An 18040-nucleotide genomic window follows, 5' to 3' on the forward strand; every position below is an offset into this window, starting at 1 on the left:
TCACAATCATACAGTCACTGCTGGAAAAATCTGCAGAAGATGCTAGAAAAGTCATGAACAACTATCACCAAAAAAAAAAGTTGTAGATCAAAGCATTAAAACCATATTATAATAAACAATTTTTTCTCTTGTAAACTGTGTGTAGTCTGTCAAATATTGTACTCGGGAATGTACCAAATAAAAAAACAACATGCATTTTGTATGATCCCTCATATTTAATTATTAAATTGTTCTCGTTCACTGATTCAAGCAGCACTGTGCATGCATCCTCCAGCATATAGCCAACTTTATTCAACAGAACAGTGCACGTGTACACACTGAAGCAGATGTAGTAACGTTCCCTTGGTGAATGTTAGATGATGCATCTGTTGCAGCATTAAAGGGACAGTTTACCTAAAAATTAAAACATCCTCATCATTTACTCACACTCAAGTTGTTCTAAACGTTGATGAGCTTCTTTTGTTGACAACAAACCAAAATATCCTAAAAAGTTTTGGGGAAAAAAAAAAAGCAGCTATTGGCTTCCATAGTAGGAACAAAAAATACTATGGAAGTCAATGGCTTTTTTCAAAAATTTTTCCCTGTGTTCAACAGGGGGAAAAAAGACACTCAAACAGGTTTAAACGGCGAGTAATGATTGAATGTTTATGTGAACTATCCCTTTAATACTTGTCAATGCTAATTTATTATTATTTTTTAAATACAGCTTTGCATTTTTAGTTCATGTTAGCTCATGTTTAGTAAATGTTAAGCTTTAATTATTCGTGTTAAATGAGTTATACGTTTATTTGCATTGTTAGTTTATGTTAATGGCTTTAGTATATTGACTAACCTGAAATGTTAGTGTGGTTTAGAGCTAGTCTGAGGTCAGTGTGAGTGTAATAATACCTGCTGATGTGCACACTGAAGTCTCCTCTGATAGTCCCCGGTGCGGCGGCTGCAGGGTCTGTGTCTCCCACCATCATGCGGGACGTCTTCACCACATTATGACCCTCCCACACCTAAACACAAGTTAAAGCAGGACAGTCTGTGATGGTCTGTGATCGGCAACCTTTTTCTGTTGCATTGCATCATTAATTAACAGACTAAACCACTTTAAGAAGTAAAAATGTAACTAGATAAATACAGTTGCATTATTGGTATGCGTTTTAATATCTTAGACTGAACCTAATACAGTTGGGGCGGCACGATGACTCAGTGGTTGGCACTGTGGACTCACAGCAAGAAGGTTGCTGGTTTGAGTCCCGGCTGGGTCAGTTGGCGATTCTGTGTGGAGTTTGCATGTTCTCCCTGTGTTCGCATGGGTTTGCTCCTGGTGCTCCGGTTTCCCCCACAGTCAAAACATATTCGCTATAGGTGAATTGGATGAACTAAATTATCTGTAGTGTGTGAATGAGTGTGTATGTGTGTTTTCCAGTAGTGAATTGCGGGTGGAAGGGCATCTGCTGAGTAAATTATACACTGGAATAGTTGGGGATTCATTCTGCTGTGGTGACCCCTGATAAATAAGCGACTATGCTGAAGGAAAATGCATGAATATGCAGTTAGTGTCTATGGAATACCCTGTAAAAATCTTTACCTTTACTCGCATTACACCCCGTTTTCAAAAGACCTTTGGGATAAAGTTGTAGAAAAGGCACAGCTTGGGAGGAGGCTACAAAAACATTTCAAAGGTTGGAAAAGTGATTTGATTTCAGGATCAATAAAGTCATTATTTTAAAGGAGTATGTAAGTTCAATGGACTCATAAGGTTAGTTTGATTGAGCTTAAAATTAAGGAAGCCATGATTTTTTTTAGTGCAGTCACTTTGGTACATTTCTCAGATCAGAATTGAAATTTGCAAAACAGTAAAGTGCATCTCAAAACAGCATGTACAAATAGCAAAACACCATGGATTGCAAAAGTCTGTCAATGAACGTGTCAGTGCCGTCAGAATGATAAATCCTTGTGTCATTGTGTGTGGATAAGACAGTCAAATTACTTAGTCATGTTGTCAATATAACTGTACTCTGGAGGGCTGTTCTGATGTAAACATTTTTACTTGGACAAGCTTGTACTGTAATTTGTTGCCAGATCATGTCGTTGTGATACAGAAAGGAAAAGACAGCACTGCACAGCACAAAGGAAAAACTAAAGTAGAAATGTGAACATATGACAATCTCCTTTAACACCTTCATTAGAAAAAGTCGATTCACCTGGGAGAAATTGACCAATTCTAGACAGATTTAGAAACATAAAAGTCTAATAAAAATGTATAGAAAAATGCATTATGACAACATTTTAAGCCATGTTGCATTTAAAGACTTAAGCCATGAACAAACGATTAAATGTTGTGGAGAATGAGGCTATTCAACAGAGACCAAAATACTACATTTCGATCAACATGAAAACATGAAACATCAGAGAATTGTACATAATCATTTGCATGGATGTACAAAAGCATTTGCAACTTGTTTAAAGGACTGAGAAACTGCTTTTCTGATGTGCACAAGTGACAATGATGGGAAGATTGAACAGGGAGTTTTGAGCATTTCAATTCTGATCTGAGAAATGTTCCACTGAAAATAACAAGTCACCAACATCGTCAGTGGGCTGAGGGCGAGTAAATTAATTGTAGATTTTCATTTTTGGATCTACTATGCGCTCTAAAACACTTCAGCAAAGCTTTTTTTTTTTTAAATGATCAGATGAAAAAGAAACACTCAACATACATCTGAAAAATATAAACAAGTATGAAAAACTATTACAAGTGACATCCAACTACCATCTATGTTATTTAGCATTTTAAATAAACATTTTTGTAAAAAAAAAAGAAATAAAAAACAAAAAAATTTGGATGATCATTAAATACACTTGAAATGTCAGTGCACTCGAAGTCATGGCATTCTCTTTCTAGTACACTGCACAGTTTGTCAAATGCATTCGTGATTTGCACAGAGCAATAATATTTATTTATTCAACCTAATATTGGGAAACAACCATAAACTCTTGCATTTCTTTCTTTCTTTCTTTCTCTCTCTCTCTCTCTCTCTCTCACACACACACGTTTGTTTTTGTGAAAAGTGGGGACATCACATAGGTTTCCATTCATTTTATACTGTCCAAACCGTATATTTCCCAAAACCCAACCATCACAGGAGACTGTGTGCAGCTTTACTCTCTGATTAAACTCATTCTGTAGGATTTATAAGCATTTTGAGAAATGAGGACGTCACCAATATCCTCATATTTCACCTCATATTTTGTAATACCTGTGTCATACCCATGTCATTATACAGATTTGTGTTCTTATACGTCACAAAACATGTACACACACACACACAATGGCCAATTTAGTTAATCCAATTCACCTGTACCACATGTCTTTGTGACTATGGGGGAAACCGGAGCACCCGGAGGAAACCCACACCAACACGGGGAGAACATGCAAACTCCACAGAGAAATGCCAACTGACCAAGCTGGGATTCGAACCAGCAACTTTCTTTTTGTGAGCCGATAGTGCTAACAGCTGAGCCACCCTGCTGCTCATAGTATAATTATCATTATTATTACAGGCTGTTTTGCTGTAGTGCAAGTTTGATTGGTCCTCACCATGGCGACTATGGGGCCAGAGGTCATGTAGTATAGCAGGCTGGAATAAAAGGGTTTTTTCTGCAGAGACACGTAATGCTGTGCTAAAAGCTTGTCAGGAGCCTGAAAAAAAAAAAAACACACACACACACATACACACGATAAACAAACAGGTCACAAATGAATCTCATGAATTTCACTTATGAGAGATTCGCTCACCTGCAGCATCTTCAGACCCACCAATCGGAATCCTCGCTGCTCAAAGCGCTTGATGACCTCACCAATCAGACGCCTCTGAACACCGTCAGGCTTCACAGCAACCAAAGTGCGTTCGTTAACGCCAGAGAAATCTAAAGCAGGACAAACACAGAGCAATACATGTCAGTTTAAATAGTCTTTTTTTCCTGAGTAATGATCAATTTTAAACAAACAGCGCCATCTACTGGATGACACGCAGGCAAACATGGACAGTTGAATGCAAACCTATTTTTAAAAAGTCATTTTTTCCAAGTTTAACAAATCTTCAACATTTTTAAATATATTTAATAACAGTTAATAGTTTTAATAAGTTGTTTCTGATGGCTATATAATTTTTTCTGTCATGATTACATTTTGCTAGATACTGGTAATCAACTTACCTAGGTATTAACATTGTCATAGGTATATACTGTAGGTATTTAATTATATTATTCATAATGATAATATTCATTAAGGCGGCTAATAATATTGACCTATACAATCATTTAAAAATTTCTTTTCTTGCCAAACTAAAAGAAATAAGACTCTCTCCAAAAAAATAAAAGGTAATAAAAATGTCCTCGCTGTTTTAAATATTACTCAGGAAATATAAAAACAAAATAAACAAAACAGGTTGGCATGGTGGTTCAGTTGCATTGCATGACTAATTTATTAGAACACTGAATATGTACAGTGGCTCAGTGGTTAGCACTGTCGCCTCACAGCAAGAAGGTCGCTGGTTCGAGTCCCAGTTGGACCAGTTGGCATTTCTGTGTGGAGTTTTCCTTTTTTACCGGGTTGGCGTTTCCTACGGGTGCTGGGGTTTCCCTCACATTTGCTATACGTAAAGTGGATGAACTAAATTGGCCGGTGTATGAGTGCATGTGTAAATGTGGGGGTTTATGGGTGTTTCCCAGTACTGGGTTGCAGCTGGAAAGGAATTAGCCGTGTAAAACATGTGCCAGAACAGTTGGCGGTTCATTCTGCTGTGGTGACACCTGATAATCAGGGACTAAACAACCAAAATAATTTCACAGGCCTTTAACTGTATATCACTATTAAAATTTCACCTCATATTAGGAAGCACTTCTTTTGGGTTCTTTCTTAAATATCAAATTCAACATCATTTGTACAGGCAAATGTAAACCTTGTTTAAGCTCAATTTAGAACAGCTTATTATTTTTAGCATTTTAAACACTTTTTAATACTTTTTATGTGGACATTGCAATAATTAAAAGCCTTTGCTTAAAGACAAGGGATTTAAAGATTTACAGTATTCTACCACTCCTTTTTTAAATGTATATTTACATATTATAACATGAGTGGTGGCGGAGTGGCGCAGGATGTAGTGCTGTCGCCTTAAAGCATGAAGGTCGCTGATTCGAGTCCCGACTGGGTCAGTAGGCGATTCTGTGTAGAGTTTGCATGTTCTCCCCGCGTTCGCGTAGGGTTTCCTCCGGGTGCTCCGGTTTCCCCCACACTCCAAAGACATGCGGTACAGGTTAATTGGGAAGGCTAAATTGTCCGTAGTGAATGAGTGTGTATGGATGTTTCCCAGAGATGGGTAGGGCATCCGCTGCGTAAAACATATGCTGGATAAGTTGGGTGTTCAGTTGGCTGTGGCGACCCCAGATCAATAAAGAGACTAAGCCGAAAAGAAAATGAATGAATATTATAACATGCTACTAATTTTAATGTGCATTTAAAAAGCTAGAAAATACTATGTAATACAGTGCAAAAAGCAGCAGAAAAAAACATAAGGGCCTAAGCAAGATTTATTTTCACAAAATGATATTGATAAAAAGTAGAACTAATAAAAACATTGAGTTGTTTCACTGTTTCTTCATTTATAACCATTTTCAAATATTTATTGATAATTTTTGCGTGATAATTTACCCAAAAGGGGTGCAAATTATTTTTATTTTAACGCAAATGTACTGCAACTGTGACAGACATGCGATCATTTACACTAGTTCATTGAAGCTTAATGTAATTAAAAGTCATTCGGCACAGCACAAAACACACACACAGACACACACACACAAAATCATGTGCTCTCGGTATGATCCTTACTGACAGCCTCTTTTCAACTGACCAATCACAGTGCGAGTTACAGCTCACTACATTCATACAGTTGGGGGCTCTAAAAATATATAAATAACAATAATAAGTTTTCAGCTTTTGTCATAATCAGTTTTTTAAGTACTACAGCAAGTACCATAGTAAAGTCACAGTAATGGTAATATTAGGACTGCACTATATTGGAAATTTATAATTTCTATATTATTAAAAAAATTATAATAAAAATAATTTATATTTTGCGATTATATATTGCAATATAAATACAATTTCACCAGATGACTTAAATAATTCTATTTGGAAAGAATTTGTCATTTTAGTTGATTAATTGGGATAATTAAACAATATATTGTGCAGCCCTAGGTAATACTGTAGCACTTTTATACGCATTAACCGAATATATGGTATTTCTTCTATTTGTGGTTTTACACATGAGGTGTCAATGCAAAATTGTGGCACATTTTGGTGCTTTTCAATTAATTACTGTAAAGTTAGGTTAAATCTCAAGGGTATTAGGTGTAGCTAAAATAAAAGGTTCATAAATACTCTCATTTAAAAGTGCTGTTTTAGTAAGGGAATGTAAATTGGAAAAAACATTGTTCTGGTTAATAACACACACACACTCATGTGCTCCCAGTGTGACCCTCACACACTGACTGCCTACTTTAATCTGACCAATCACAGAAAGAGTTACAGCTCGCTACAATCCAATAGTTAGGGCTTTAACAATGTACAAATAACAATAAGAAAACTTGAGTTTTTTTTAAAGTAGCTTTTTTAAAGTACTATTGCAAGAACCATAGTACAGTGATGGTAATACTGTAGTGCTTCTATATGAATTGACTGAATATATGGTTTTTATGCTATACCCGGTTTTAAACATGGAAGTATTGATGCTAAATTGTGGTACATTTTGGTGCTTTTCAATTAATTGTGGCAAAGTTAGGTAAAATCACAAGGGTAAATAAATATCCTCAACTAAAAGTGCCGTTTTTAGTAAGGGAATATAATTTGGGGGCATATAAAAATAATAATAAAAATTGTTCTGGTTAATAACAGACACACACAGACACAGACACACACACACACACACACTCATGTGCTTTCAGTATGACCCTCACACACTGGCTGCCTACTTTCATGTCCAATCATAGAGAGAGTTACAGCTCACTACATTTATGAAGTTAGGGCTCTAATAACTTGCAACTTGTAATAAATAACTTGTATAGCCTGTCTTATGTGTATAATTAAGTATCTTATAGCATATGTTAGTCATGAAGAGTTTTTTTTTAAAGCTCTTACAGTATGTCCAGTGTTTGTATTTATAATTAATTTATGTAGCACCGTGGTCCTGGAAGACACGACATTTCGTTCCTCTGTATGTCCATACAAAAAAATTTTAAAATATGTAATATGTTTAAAGTACGACTGCAGTAGCATAGTACAGTGATGGCAATACCGTAGTAAATAATCATTTTTTTTAAGTACGACTGCAGTAGCATAGTACAGTGATGGTAATACCGTAGTAAATAAACTTTTTTTTTAAGTACGACTGCAGTAGCATAGTACAGTGATGGCAATACCGTAGTAAATAATCATTTTTTTTAAGTACGACTGCAGTAGCATAGTACAGTGATGGTAATACCGTAGTAAATAATCTTTTTTTTTTAAGTACGACTGCAGTAGCATAGTACAGTGATGGTAATACCGTAGTAAATAATCTTTTTTTTTTTTTTTTTTTTAGTACGACTGCAGTAGCATAGTACAGTTATGGCAATACCGTACTACTTGTACTAATTGTAGTATATGTTCTAATTGAATATAAGGTTTTTTTATGCTACGAATGGTTTTACACATGGAGGTAAAAAATAAATAAAACAAAATAAAAGTTAAAAAAACAAACAACACTATAAACACTGCAGCTTTAGTAAGGCAATATAACTTGGAAATAAATCTGGTTATTAATAAGGACACAGGTGCGCATGATGTTTATTTTTTTAACGAAAACCTTGTCAAAATTAGGGCTGCAAGATATTGGAAAAATCTGACATTGTGTTATTTAGTTTTGCTGCGATATGAATTTAATTTTAGCATTTGCATAAAATATATTCCAATCATATATAAATATGACAGCAAATATAAAAGTTCAATAAACAGTGCTTCATAGCTTTACTGGAGAGTCTAACCATATTCAAGTACAGAAATTGAACAATCAAACCTAAAATAACACGGTCATCATTTTATAAATAATCCAGAAATATACATTTAATTATATTTATAATATATTTAATCCAATCCTGCGTTATGACTATTGCGGATACACACATTGCAATATCGATGCCCAAACAATAAATTGTTCAGCCCAAGTCAAAATCCTTTGTTAAATGGATAGGTTATCCAAATAACGAAAACTGTCATTATTTACTCACCCTTACTTGTTCATAACCTGTTTTGAGTTTCTTCAGTTGAACACAAGGAAGATAGATATTCTGAGAAATGTTTGATGGCCATTGACTTAAATAGTATTATTTATTCTTACTAAGGATGTCGATGGCTGTTTTTTTTCCCCAAAACATTCTTCAGATTATCTTCCTTGTGTTCAACGGAATAAAGTAAACTTATAAAAGTTTAGAAGCCCTTAAGTCAGAGCAAATGGTGATTAAATTTTCCTTTCGGGGTGAACTGCCCCTTTAAAGTTATCTATCAAGTTATATCAGTCTCAAACCACTTTCTCCATATACAGTATAAGCTCCTGCCTAACCAAATGTAATGCAGTCAGCAGCACTGGCCCACGTGAGGACACAATAACACAATTAACCAATCAGGGATCACGAGAGGACTGACCACAGCTCGTGCAAAATTAATGCTTATGCACTTTTATACTACATATTAGTCGCTGTCACAAGCACAAATAAATTAATTAATAAAATAAATTATAGAAAATATGCACATAATGTACTTTAATGTATGCCTATAGCCATATTCACACACCATGGCATTACATGTAACACTTAGCCTATATTTTACAATCATCGTGTACATTTTAGGCCTTCACTCCTACACCAAAGAATTCTCAGATGTAATGCAACATTTCTAAAACTCACTAGTACCTTAAGTACATTAACACAAATGTCTTAAAATCGCTATGCGTTTTTCTAGTTGTTTGGAGCTGCAAATGTTAACTTAACACGCTGTAAACGGCATGGCTAAACGATAAACGTCTAATTACACTGTATTGTCTTGGTACTATCAATTATCCCTGTTCCAAGACTTCACCTTAAAGACAACAGTTTGAAATCTTAAACATTTATTCACTCGAGCTACGTTAAGAAAGATGTTTGTAAACTGACCTGAGTCACTGCTGAGGCTGCGCGCGTCTCCAATACCCAGAGCGCGCGTGGGATTCCGCGTGACCGCACGCGCTGCGTGGACGCGGAGACCAAATCTGACCGCCATCATATTCATTTCCAGGTCAAGTCCGTCACAAAGCTTCACCGAGCCGAACTTTTACAACTCCAAAACCTGGTCCCGAAGCTTTTAACCCTCGGACCGTTACACACGCGTGCGGTCATTCACCTGGCAGGTCAAAGGCAAGCGTCCAGTGTTCAGATGAGGAGAGAGAGAGTGTCTCTGTGTGTGTGTGTGTGTGTGTGTGTGTGTGTGTGTGTGTAGCAGCATCATGGGAAAGAAATATGCCCTCAAATTATAGTGACATTACCGGTCATCACGTGCACAAACACAACCTCTTAATTAACACCATTTCCTGTTTGGAAAGCCTTGAAAGAAATGCAAACACACACACACACACGCACACATACATACATACATATTTACACGTCTAAATAATAGAAAGACGTTTGCAAGTAAATTAATACTTTTACTTTTTGGGATCAAAAAGACGAGAATGTCAAAGGTGTTGTCCAATAGTTTTATATAATCTTAACAAACTTTATGATGCACTTTAAATGTTGTTTATTTTGTGTGTATGTATGTATGTATGTATGTATGTATGTATGTATGTATGTATGTGTGTATGTATGTATGTATGTATGTATGTGTGTGTGTGTGTGTGTGTGTGTGTGTATATTAGAGTCAATTAGAGAGTGACTGTCAGTATTGAATCAGCTTTTATATTAAATTTGTCACCCTTTTTTTTCGGCTCTTAGACTAAACTGTTTCAGGAATTTCCATACAAATAAAAAAATGGCTTCTGTTTAGTTTTTGTTACATTAATATTGGATTAATATCCCTTTACAGCCATATCCTGAGTGGTGGTTGTTTTGAACTAAAATGGTCCTGTGGTCCATGCTGTAAAATTAAAAAAAAGATAATAAAATTTAAGACGGCATTTAGAGGTTTAGGCATATATATATATATATATATATATATATATATATATATATATATATATATATATATATATATATATATATATATATATATAAATATATATATATATATATATATATATATATATATATATGAATATATATATATATGAATATATATATATATATATATATATATATGAATATATATATATATATATATATATATATATATATATATATATATATATATATATATATATATGAATATATATATATATATATATATATATATATATATATATATATATATATATATATATATATATGAATATATATGAAAAAAAAAAATATATATATATATATATGAATATATATGAAAAAAAAAAATATATATATATATATATATACATATATATATATATATATATATATGAATATATATATATATATACATATATATACATATATATACATATATATATATATGAATATATATATATATATATATATGAATATATATATATATATATATATATATATATATATATATATATATATATATATATATATATATATGTATGTATGTATGTATGTATAAATATAATTCTTTTGAATCATACAATATTTTTTTCTTCAGATTTATACATTGTTTTATGAAAAACAGTAATAGTTAATACTATAGTGTTTGTGAACGATACTACAGTAAAGTGTATTATACTGCATATACTCTTCAGTATTCACAACACTTAATGAGAGCTACAGCAAACTTAAGTATTATCTTTAGGTTAATTTATAAATTGTAATAAATACCTCAGTTTTTACTATAGTAGTCTGTTGGGTAATACAGTACATATAAGTTAGTTGTAGAAAACAGTAAAGTACTCTGTAATATTATTTACTAGGACTCTACTTACTCTTACTTATATGCTATACATTTTTATTTAATTAAAGAAACATATGATTATTAAAGTAGATTAATTGTAAAATAACCACGTTGAATGTGTGTGTATGTGTTTATGTAGGCTTCGTGCATTATCAATTGTAACGCGTTTAAAAGAAGCAACAACTACTAACGTTAGACTACAACTATCAAGTTAAAAACACGTTCTTCTAAAAGCACGTTTGTCATGTGTTTAGTTTCAGCAACATTGTCCTAAAAGGAAAGTTAGGTCGAAAAACAAACACGCAATGATCGATGTCTGGCAGAGCGACAGAACAATAAACGTTAGCTTTTGGAGGAAAACAAACAAACAGAAACGACTACTTTTGATCATTTCACACAGGTGATTGCACTCACATTAACTGAGCGGTGATAACAGGAAACGCAGCGGTCACTGGTCACTGATAATGCCACACAAACAGCTGAGAAATGATATTACATCGATAAAGATCATTTAGTTCAATTCAGTTAAAGACTTGTTTCCTCCAGTTAACTGAAATTCGTTAGGAGTGACGTGATGGAATGACCGTGGCACGTCATTGGCCACTAGAGGTCGCGGTTTATCTCATTTACATTTAAAGACTTTTAATGTGACTGTTTTCAATTTCACAAGGCTGTTTTTACAGCATCGATGTTGTAATGTATTTACAAAACATTCAGTTAAACAGACCTAAGCATTCATTTGGTTGTTAAAGCGTAAAAAAGAGACGAACGACCATTTAAACATGGGTGGCGTCATTTGCGGCAGGCTAGCGCAGAAATTCCATTAAAATTATGGGGTGAAGTTAATTTCCTTATTTTAAAGACTTGGCGTGGACAAATATAATTTAATGCAGTGCTTCTTGTTTGGTCTGATACCCACTTTATATTGTATCTCAGCCAGGCAGTGAAGATCGCTGTTATTTTAAAGAAATAATCTTAAACACTGCGATTTTGTGTGGGATGGCAAATCAACCGGAAGCCCTGAGACTGGCTGACTGAATTTAAAAGTCCATCTGCATATACCCATTAGGTTACCATTGAGTAATGTAACTTTTTAGTCAACGTAATAAGAAAAGTAATTTAAATACAATTTTCTTGATCTAATAAATAATGAATTACCTTTTGCCTTTAAAAGTTTGCTTCAGAAGATACTTTTTTTATTAAATGAGCCATATCAAAGGGATAGTTCACACAAAACTGAACACAGTCACCATTTAGGCACCCTTTTTGTTGTGTTGAAAACACCCCAGCTAACATAAGACCAGCGGGCCACTGGCGGCCCGCCGGCGGCAAAGTTGGCGGTCCACCGGCGGGCGCCGCCCGCGGTCCACCGTCAATTTGCTCATCGTTATTCCAGCGGCCCACCAGCGGCTGCCGCCACTTTTCCGACAGTGGTCCGCCATCGCACCGCTGGTTTTAAATAAGTGTCTGCTGGCGGCCCACGGTCGGTCCACATGTCATTTTTAAATATTATATTAGCCTTTACAATTGTATTCAATATAAATATGTCCAATAATGAACTCAAGTACAAAATACTTAATCATTATAACATTTATTTATAATACTGCATAACGAACATACATTAAACACTTAGATTATAATGAAATGTTTCAAAAACACATACGTTAACAAATATAACAAAAAAACATATAAAATACATACAAATATAATATAACAACATACATACAGCAGTTACATTTTACAGTGGTTTTATAAGTAATGTTAATGGTTTAAAAGTGAACTAATATGAACAAAACCTGTACAGCATAATTTATGTACAGCATTTACTAATGCATTAATAAAATCAGTCATGCTTGTTAACATTAGTTAATACATTGCGAGTTAACATGAATTAACAATTAACAACTTTTTACCATTTACCAACATTAGCAAAGATGAATAAATACTGTAGTAAATGTATTGTTTATTATGTTAGTAAATACATTAACTAATACATACAACCTTATTTTAAAGTGGTAGCCATTCAACAATGAGTTTTCTATAATAAAGACAAACTTTGAGACTTCTCATTATAAAAATAAACTATTAAAAACATTATAAATAAATTTGTATTATTTATATTTTAACATTATTATAATTATTTATTATAATATTATATTACATTATAACATTCTTATGACATTTAACGTTATTATAAATAACATAAAAATAAATTACATTGTGGATAAATATTAACATGCATATTACAATAAATGTAAACGTGCATTATTATTACAAAATCAAACTAAAAGATCTGGAGGTTATTAATAACTACACTGGGGCAGCACAGTGGCTCAGACTGTCACCTCACAGCAAAAAGGTTGCTGGTATGAGTCCCAGCTGGGTCCGCTACCATTTCTGTGTGGAGTTTGCATGTTCTCCCTGTTTTGGTGTGGGTTTCCACCACAGTCCAAACACTTGTGCTATAGGTGAATTTGAAAATAGTGTAGAAGTGTCTGTGAATACGAGAGTGTATGGGTGTTTCACAGTGCTGGGTTGCAGCTGGAAGGCCATCCGCTGTGTAAAACATATGCCAAAGTAATATCCAGTTCCTTACGCGGTGGCGACCCCTGATATTAAGCTGAAGGAAAATGCAGGTTCTTTTGTCTGCCCTCTCATGATTAGCAGATCCTAATAAAAATGTCTTTGAGGCTTCCTTCCGCTGTCTCTCTTGTAGCAGGCTTCTTTCTTATCCTGAAATAACAGAATCATCAGTCATCATTTTGTCCATCATCAGTAACTAGATCATTATGGACATTAATGTTTGTATTTTTTATTGTCTTTTTATTGGACATCAAGACTGCATTGATTTGATCGATAACATTAATTTACAGTTTAAAAGTAGCACTGAAATATTTTTACAGTTTAAAATAATGATTTTTAATTTCAATACATTTTAAAATATATTTGGTAACACTTTATTTTGATGGTCCATTTGAGTATTAATAGACTGTCTGCTTAAAATCTGTTGATTCTGCTCCTTTAACAGACATTTAACTGACTTTAAGAAACTTACCAAGTACATGTCAACTTACACCAACCCTAACCGCAACCCTAACAGTCTACTTATAATCTAATGAGAATTAGTTGGCATGTAGATGCAATGCAACTTAAATTCAACAAACAGACCATCAAAATAAAATGTGACCATGTATTTTATTATTGTGAGGTCAAAGCTGATTTGTTAGCATCATTACTCCAATGTCAGATGACCCTTCAGAAACCATTCTAATAGGTTAATTTGTTTGATGCAGTTGATATTAATATTAACATTAATAAAATTAATCATTGGGAATACTTTTAAGTGACACTATAATATTACTTACCTTAAATGAAGTCTGGTAAGAAAAAACAAAGTGGTAGAGTGAGTGGAGGACGATCCAAAATCTAGAAAGAAGTAATAAAAAATATATATATTACTAACACATTTTAAGAAATGGATACTTGTATTAAACAAGGGTGCATAAAACAGATCAGAAGAGAGTTAAGATTTCTGGTTCAAATACTTTTCAATTTAAACTTTCTATTCATCAATGAATCCTGAAATAACAAAACATTATAAAAATAAGAAATCTTGCTTGATTAGCAGCAAATTATGAATACAATATTACATTTTGGACTGGAGCACTGATGCTGTAAATTCAGCTTTGAGAAAAGCAATGTAAAAATTGTTTAAAACCACTCACTTATGTTTGGATGTCAAAACTTTAAAATAACTGCAATCAAGACATGTATCAGCTGCATGATAATGTAGGGATTTCTTATAAAAATGCACATTAATCTATTTAACAGTTAATTATAGTCTTACCTGTGTTTCCTCCAGCTCTGTGATTAGCTCCCTTCATCTTGGCTCTTCTCTTCTGTTGTAGGGGTAATTTTGTCACTCCTGAAACCACAGAGCACTTTTTAAAATTAATATTAGTTTACATTACTGTGAAATATCAAAATAACACATATGTACTAACTTTAACATTTTAATTCGCTCTTGTTGACAGTACAGTGCTTATTTTAGGCTAAATAAAGTAGACTACCTCCAATAAAACATTGTCAAACCTCTCATCTACACATAAAATGTAATTAAAAGCCAACACTTTTATAAACAATAGCTAACGTTAGCCTAATGCTAACGTTACCTCTGCTAAGACTCTAACGGACTTTTTCTAAAGACACAACAGTCTCTATAAAAAACATGTTCAATAGAAATATGTCAATTACCAGTACGAAAAGTGTCAGAAACAGTTGTATGTAACATTTGCGTGATTTTAGCGACTAAACTTACCTGAAATTAGTGAAAACTGCCGCATGAGAGAAGTGCTGTTGATGGTCAGGTGTCGTGTCGTTGCTTCGTTTCCATGACAACGCTCTCTGCTGCAGTGCTTGAATGGGGCTCGGTAATGGACACTTTAAAGTCACGCAGCATTTACATAAACATTTAAACAATTTATAACATATTAAATAATGACATTTAATATTAAATCTTGATTTTTAAACTTAATTTTGTTTTGTTTTAATAATAACCTGTTATATTTAAAATCTCTTGTAGTTTTATATACTTTGCTTTTATTAATAACTATATTTTTATTTAGTGCCTCATTCGTTTTAAATGTAAAAAGTGTTAAACAAAAGTACTTATATCAGGTACAGAACAGCCAACAACATTAAAAACATCACCGGGTAGGCCATCGGTTAGCCACTGGTGTCCCGACGGCGGTCCACCCACGGTAATCCGCTGGCGGCGTGCCACCCAAAAAACGCCGGTGGGCCGACATAACTTTTTAGAATGGGCGGCTTCCCGCCGGTGAGCCGACGGCGGTCCGCCCGTATCAAGCCGCTGAATTTGTGCCGACCAAAAAACGCCGACGGTCCGCCAACTCATTGTTTGCTGGGACAAGTAGGTATTTTGAAAAATGTTGGCCATTGACCTCCATAGCAGGTAAAACAATTACTATAGAAGTCAATGGTTACTTGTTTCTAGCGTTTTTATAATTCCTTCTTTTGCATTGAACAGGAAAAAAAAATGCTCATGAAGGTTTGGAACCTTTTGAAGATCACTTAGTAAGAAAAATATTCATTTTTACTGAAGGTCAAAAGTCGTTTCTTAATAAATTTCAGAAACAGAAGAGGACTGGCCTTCCTCAACAAGTAAACATTCACACAGTGAGGGATCATGCTAAACTCTCATTACTGAATGGTAGTTACAGCAGTGAGCAAGCAATGTATCATATCTGTGGCTGTTTATTAATGTTTTCGTTTATCTTGGTTAATAAAAATGCAATCATTATTGCTTAGGTTGGTGTTATATAATTAATACTAATATATTATAAAATAGCATTAAATAACATCAACAATCAATGAGCAGCACATTTGTTACAGTATATTTCTTAAAGTGATATTTCACCAAAAAGATTTTAAAATGCTGCAAATTTACCCTTAGGATATCCAAGATGTGGATTCATTTTTCTTCAAGTTTTGGTCCTTGGTGATTCAGAAAATTTAAGTCTGCCTGCAATTCCTGAGTGAAAAAAAAAAAAAAAAAATCATAATACATACTGTAGGTAAAACGATATGAATTCTAGTGGTCACTATGCCACAATTACCAAACAACCTCAACTTTAAGATTTCAGAAACAAAAAAATGTTGGTAAACTTACCTCAAAAACCTGATGAAGTTTTCCTCCATAAATAGTCAGGAAAAACAAATATTCAGTGAAAGCAACATACAATTACAATACAAAATAACACAGAATGAAGCAAAATAATTAATAATTCTAACATAAAATATATCGACTACAATTATGATTTTTAAACTTCTATTTGACTGCTCCAACCACCCTCTACCAGAGCATATGCATTATAATAATAATAAAAATCTGAATATATTAGCCAGAATTTAAAAATCTGAATTATAAGCCCCCTTTGAATTTATTTTTCTTTTTAAATATTACTTAAATAAAATTTAACAGAGCTAGAAATTTTTTACAGTATGTCTGATAATATTTTTTTCTACTGGAGAAATTTTTTTAAATTTCAGCTAGAATAAAAGCAGTTTAAAAAAAAAAAAACTTAAGCTCAATATTATTAGCCCCTTTAAACTTAATTTTTCTTTTTTTATTCCTGATTGTCTACAGAACAAACCATCATTGTACATTAACTTGCCTAATTACCATAACCTGTCTAGTTAACCTAATTAACCTAGTTAAGCCTTTAAATGGCACTTTAAGCTGCATAGAAGTATCTTTAAATAATATTTGACTAGATATTTTTCCTGTCATCACGGCAAAGATAAAATAAATCAGTTATTAGAGATGAGTTATTAAAACTATTATGTTTAAAATGTGTTGAAAAAAATCTGCTCTCCATTAAACAGAAATTGAAGAAAAAAATAAACAAGGGGGCTAATACTTCTGACTTCAACTAACTTATTTTATTAGGATTTGTATGAACTGCCATTAAAGACTGCCATTTTCCCCCCTAAAAAATGGTGTTCCTTAATAAACAAATGAGTACAGCCAATTTTGAAAATGAATATTTTGATCAATTTCTCTGTGAATATAGATTTATATTTTAGTTAGTTTGAACAAAACTAATTTAGAACATGGATATTTAATAATATAATATCTTAGTCACGGAACATCTTTAGAAATAGAAAAATACATTTCAATTTAAAAATATATATTTTTTGTTTATTTATTTATTTTTTTTCATTTTCTTTATTTTAATTTTATATTTTCCCCTAATATATTTATTTAGGTGTAGTAATTTTTGGACCATTATTGTAAGTTTTTTTGTTAAATAAGCTCCAAATTTGTTCTTTGCTGGGTTGTTGGTGCCAGACGGGTGCCACTCCTGCCAGCTAAGAACAGGAAACTGAGGCTACAATTCGCACAGGCTCACCAAAACT

General features: G+C 33.2%; 1 protein-coding gene and 1 long non-coding RNA gene across 8 annotated transcripts in view; both read right to left on the reverse strand.

Annotated features, from left to right (window-relative positions):
• The window catches only part of nme4 (NME/NM23 nucleoside diphosphate kinase 4), a 57054-nt gene extending 45348 nt beyond the window's left edge, over window positions 1-11706 (reverse strand). For 3 of the 7 annotated variants that reach the window (XR_015479665.1, XM_087242377.1, XM_087242376.1), the window contains exons 1-4: window positions 11516-11706; window positions 3791-3921; window positions 3593-3694; window positions 889-1001 (exon numbers count right to left, since the gene is read on the reverse strand). Coding sequence is in view for 5 of the 7 variants with exons in the window: in XM_087242377.1 (XP_087098503.1) it covers window positions 889-1001; window positions 3593-3694; window positions 3791-3799 (224 nt within the window). In the remaining 2 variants the exon portion in view is untranslated. 7 annotated transcript variants of the gene reach the window in all.
• Window positions 11707-13622: 1916 nt separating this feature from the next.
• Window positions 13623-15492, reverse strand: LOC147845551 (uncharacterized). The gene is made up of 4 exons (XR_015480507.1): window positions 15420-15492; window positions 14949-15026; window positions 14467-14527; window positions 13623-13834 (listed from the first exon to the last, which is right to left on the reverse strand). It is a non-coding gene; the product is annotated as an uncharacterized LOC147845551 (long non-coding RNA).
• Between the last annotated feature and the right edge of the window lie 2548 nt (window positions 15493-18040).

This window comes from Danio rerio, chromosome 3, assembly GCF_052040795.2.
Source record: "Danio rerio strain M-AB ecotype USA chromosome 3, GRCz13ab, whole genome shotgun sequence".
Taxonomy (NCBI): Eukaryota; Metazoa; Chordata; class Actinopteri; order Cypriniformes; family Danionidae; genus Danio; species Danio rerio.